We start from the raw sequence: 4,582 nt of genomic DNA on the forward strand, positions 1-4,582 counted from the left end.
CCCAGCCCCCCCCCGTCCCCCCCTCCAGCCCCTTTGGGTCCCAGCCAATCCTCTCCCTGCCCCATCCATCCCAATCCCACCAGTACAGGATAAAGCAGAGACCTGAGGCCCACACCAACCTCCAGGGAGCGGGTGCTGCTGTGGTAGGTGACGGAGAGCATGGAGAGGTTGGCCACCGGGTTGGGGATGGCAGGAGCTTTGCAGCACGGCTGCATCTTCTCCGTGATGCTCTTCACCAAGGCCAGCACCATGCCCTGGACGCTGACCGTGCAGCTCTCGGCACTCCCCAGGACGGTCAGCGTGTCCAGCCGCAGCTCCAGGGCGCCTAGAGAGACGGCACGTCAGTGCTGGAGGCACGGAGGAGGCACACCACGACATGCCAGGTTCCTCTGACAGCAGGCCTGTTCCAGGACAGCCATCTGGGATCAGCCTGGATGCTACTTACCCACCAGGGCTGAGAGCGTGAAAAGGTTCACATCCTCCACCTTCAGATCCACCTTCCAGAGCAGCCCCCAGGGCTCACTTGAGGCAGAGGGCGGCTGCTTGGCAAGCTCAGCTCCGCTGGGCTGTGGGCAGAACAGGGGCAGGACCCTGGCCAGGCACTCGGTGCAGGTGTCCGACGACTCCACTTGCAACCCCCGGATGGTGCAGTCCAGGAAAAGCGTGTCCGACTGGGCGCTGGACGTGCCCAGGGGCTGGTTGTAGCTACCCTGCAGGACAAACAGGACGATCAGTCTCAGGCTGCACGGCGTCCCCATGCCTCCACGAGTCCCCGTGCTGCCTGCATGGGGTTCCAGCTGGGCAGCCCCCCCCCCGAGAGCCACCCCTCGCCCCCTCGGCTCGCCCCTCACCTGCAGGTTGAAGGAGTCGAGGATGAGGGCTTCTCCCCACACGTGCATGTTGGGGGGATGTGGGGCACGCTGGATGTGCGAGTCCTTGCCCACGCGCCAGCAGAGGTGGTCCACGGCCAGCACCACTCGCTGGTGCACGCTCTGTGGCCGCAGGTGCTGGTAGTCTGTGGGCAGAGAGGAGGGGGTGAGTGCGGCCACGGCTCGCTGCTGCCTGAACAGGGCAACCCAGACCCAACCAGGCAGGGGTCCACAGCCCCTGGCCAGACACAGACATGGGCAAGCCCAGAGGCGGCACGGCCCTCCCCATTCCCGTCCTGGTGCCTCTCTGGCAGAGCCACCAAACCCCCAGAAGAGCCCAGCAGCCACCCTGGTGCCAGCTGCCAGCTCGCACCTGCAGAGACGGAGTTGAAGCCCAAGGCAAAGGGCGGCGTGTCCCCCAGCTGCACTGACACATTGACGTTGGACAGCGAGGCACACAGGATGATGGGCGCTATGATTTGGGGATAGCTCCTGCACGGGACAAGCAGGGACGGGCTGTTACTGGGGTGCTGCCTGCCACAGAGCCTGGCAGGGAGCAGGCCCAGAGGGACGCCGTCTCCGCAGGGACCCTCCAACTGCCCACCGCCCTCTGTACCAGCCTCCCCGTCCCAGGGGCTGCGCGTGGGGCAGAGAAGGTGCTGTGCGCCTGAGCACCCTGCCAGAGGGCGGCAGGCAAGAGGAAACAAGCTGCGATACCAGCAGCTGCGCTGAGGCTGAGTTTACCTTCCCTTGTGCCCTTGGCTGGGGATAGGCACCGCCTGGCACCTGTATTCCTGTGCCAACAGGCCCAGCCAGTGCGAAAACTCTTGGTGGCGGTAGTGGATGATGCAGGTATTGAGCAGCACGGCAGCCGAGAGGTCAATGGCTGTGACCTAGAGCAGGGAGAGGGCAGGGCGGCAAAAAGCTCGTGCCAGGAGCCAAACCAGCCCCACCCCAGGGGACAGGACCGTGCCCAGCACCCGCTCACCTGCACACTGGTCTTCAGGGAGTTGAGGCACACGATGCGCTGGCGGCTCTGGGACAGGAGAAGGCCATCTGGGGAGAGAGAGGAGCAGAAGTGAGGGGTGGCGGAGGGCAGTGACGGCAGCCCCGTCCCACAGGTGTCCTCCTGGCTACTTGCCCTCCAGCTGGAGGTCTACACTCATTTGGTCCAGGTCTGAGGTGGGCGTGAAGTTGCGCAGTGGGATCTGTTCCTCTTCACGCTGATATAGAAACTGCAGCAGCTTCAGGCTCCAGGTGAGGTGCCTGTGAGAAGCAGGGAGTCACTGCCAGAAGGGAACTGCACCGTCACGTCCTCCATCTCCCCGTCCCTCATCCCCAGCTGACCGGCACGCTGGCACGGACAAAGACACCAGCCAGTGCCCAGCACTCTCATCCAAACAGCAGAGGATCCCATCAGGCTGTCCTACTGGAGGACTAGCTCACGTGCCTTCCTCCTTCCCCAAGAGCCTGGCCCCAGGCCAAGCTCAGTCCTTCCCCCTGGGGTGGGATCTAGGACTCACTCTCTGCGGTCTGGCAGAGCAGGGGACCAGCAGGGAATGGCACAGTTGTCCCCAGGTCCCTGCCCCCAGTGCTGACCGGGGCTAGGACAGCCTCCCCCTCCACCTGCCTCCTCACCTCTTCTGGCTGTTCATAGACAGCACCACGCTGGTGTTCTCCAGCTTCACCTCCACCCTCCTGGGGATGAGCTGCAGCGTGTCCCTGCTCAGCAGAGACAGGGACTTCAGGGGCTCCCTGGGGCCTGGAGAGGGACACACAAGAGTCACCGGAAGGCTCTTGCCCAAACCCCCACAGCCCTGCAGTGGGAGGGAGCGATGGCACAGCCAAATCCCTCCGGCTCCAGTGCAATTTGGGGGCTGCCAGCCCCTGCCCTGCTCAGAGCTTGTCCCTGTCCTCATCCCTGACCTGAGCTGTGCTGTTCCCCCGCGCTGCTGCGCTGGGCCCCGGCAGCGACGCGGTGCAGCAGCGGGCTGCAGAAGAGCCCTTCGTGCAGCTCTGCCTGCAGGGTCCAGACGCGCAGCCTGACGCCCACCAGCCGCCGCTTGCTGCTGATCTCCAGTGAGAGGGAGAGCGCCAGGGCCAGCTCCGCCAGGCAGGTGTCATCCTGTACCGGGACACGGGCAAGGAGTGCACAGGGAGTCACCCAACTCCCCGCCGGTGGATGCTGCGGGTGAAGCGCTGGGCACAGCACGGAGCCCAGAGCCTTGCAGGAGCCTTGCAGCATCGCCCAGCCTCGGGGACGGGCTGGAACAGGTCCTCGGGGTGTCCCAAAGAGCCAGTGCCCAGGCCCGAAGCGTTGAATTTCTCCCTTCCCCAGCACTCACCAGCTGGCTGCTCCGGAGCACTTTGCTGTTCACCTTTGTCAGGCTCACCTCGCAGGTCAGGCTGGGGAGAGCAGAGAACAGATGGAGGCTGGGGGCCCTGCTGCCTCTGAAGCAAGCCCCTGCCGTCCCTTTTCTGTGGGACACAGGGACCCCAGGTCCCGGCTCCAAGTCCTCCCAAAAGCAGAGCACACCCTAACTCTGTGCACAGCACAGCAACTCGTGATTTGGAGAACACACAACTCGAGCTTCCCTGGAAGGGAAAAGGGACCAGACCAGCCTCGGAGGAGGTTAATGTGTCACATCACAGGTGACATGGGATGCTGCCGAGTGGGACGGAGCGAGGCGAGACACCAGGGAGCCTGGCTGGGGTCAGAAGAGCCTCCCTGCCCCCTGAGATCCAGGGCCGGGCTCGGGGAGCAGAGCAGCACACGAGCACAGCGTTACCTCTTCCCGTCGCCATTCAGGAGGAGACGGGTCCTGCTGGCCTGGATGTGCCAGAGAGACTCTGAGGTGGCCACGTGCAGAACGATGATGTTGATGGAGTCCACGTGGATGGAAAAGAGCTGGGGGGAAGGTGCTGCTGTGAGGGATGTCTGACAGCAGCGCAGCCCACAGCAGCCTCTCACCGAGCCAGTGTCTCACCTGGCTAAGGAGCCTCAGCAGGGAGGGTTTAAGAGTCAGGTCTGCTCTGCTTTCGTTTCCATCAGCTTCTCCGGGAGCCTCTGGGACGGACGGCTGGAACCCAGGGCCCTTCTGGAGATCGGTGCGGATTCGCACCTCACCAAAACACAGCTCAAAGTAGCGTCTACAGAAGAACAGCACGGGCAACTCTTGTAAGAGCTTGCACATGGCACACCTGGCCCCATCGCCAGGGATGTCCCCTCGCCCTGGGGACACGCAGGACCGGCACAAGAGCATCCACAAGACACTACCACCCTGAAGAAGGGTGCTTCACTCCCACACAGAGCAGACCGTGGGGAAACAGGCACTGCAGAAAGGTGTAAAGGCAGCAGAACCACAGTCAGCGGGGCCAGGGATGAGCCAGACCCCCCCAAAGAGAGCAGGGAGGGAGCTGGGGTGGGGGTACGTACGGCAGCTCCCGGCTCAGTTTACTGGAGATCCAGACGTTGTCGATCTCCTGTAAGGACGCACAGGTAGGTCAGAGAAAAAAACAACTTGGTTCTGCCTTGTGATGCTCATCCCAATGTTCCTGCTCTGCTCCCAACGCCTGGCATCATGCGGGGAGAATCGGGGAGCATCCAAAAACCCCAAGTTTGGCCGTGGGAGGGAGGGCCTGGCACCAGCTATGGGGCTGCGTGGCAGGAGCTGGGCTGCAGGAACTTGCTGCCAGCCTGGAAGTGACGGCAG

General features: G+C 63.6%; 1 protein-coding gene across 1 annotated transcript in view; it reads right to left on the reverse strand.

Moving 5' to 3' along the window:
- KIAA0100 (KIAA0100 ortholog) overlaps positions 1–4,582 on the reverse strand; it is a 20,614-nt gene that overhangs the window by 8,437 nt on the left and 7,595 nt on the right. Inside the window, 13 exon segments of the mRNA XM_009326231.1 lie at positions 120–325; positions 446–710; positions 852–1,015; positions 1,243–1,361; positions 1,614–1,762; positions 1,858–1,925; positions 2,011–2,135; positions 2,508–2,631; positions 2,796–2,994; positions 3,215–3,275; positions 3,659–3,777; positions 3,857–4,019; positions 4,306–4,352. Coding sequence (XP_009324506.1) covers positions 120–325; positions 446–710; positions 852–1,015; positions 1,243–1,361; positions 1,614–1,762; positions 1,858–1,925; positions 2,011–2,135; positions 2,508–2,631; positions 2,796–2,994; positions 3,215–3,275; positions 3,659–3,777; positions 3,857–4,019; positions 4,306–4,352 — 1,809 coding nt within the window.

This window comes from Pygoscelis adeliae, unplaced genomic scaffold (genome assembly GCF_000699105.1).
Source record: "Pygoscelis adeliae isolate BGI_AS28 unplaced genomic scaffold, ASM69910v1 Scaffold836, whole genome shotgun sequence".
Classification (NCBI taxonomy): domain Eukaryota; kingdom Metazoa; phylum Chordata; class Aves; order Sphenisciformes; family Spheniscidae; genus Pygoscelis; species Pygoscelis adeliae.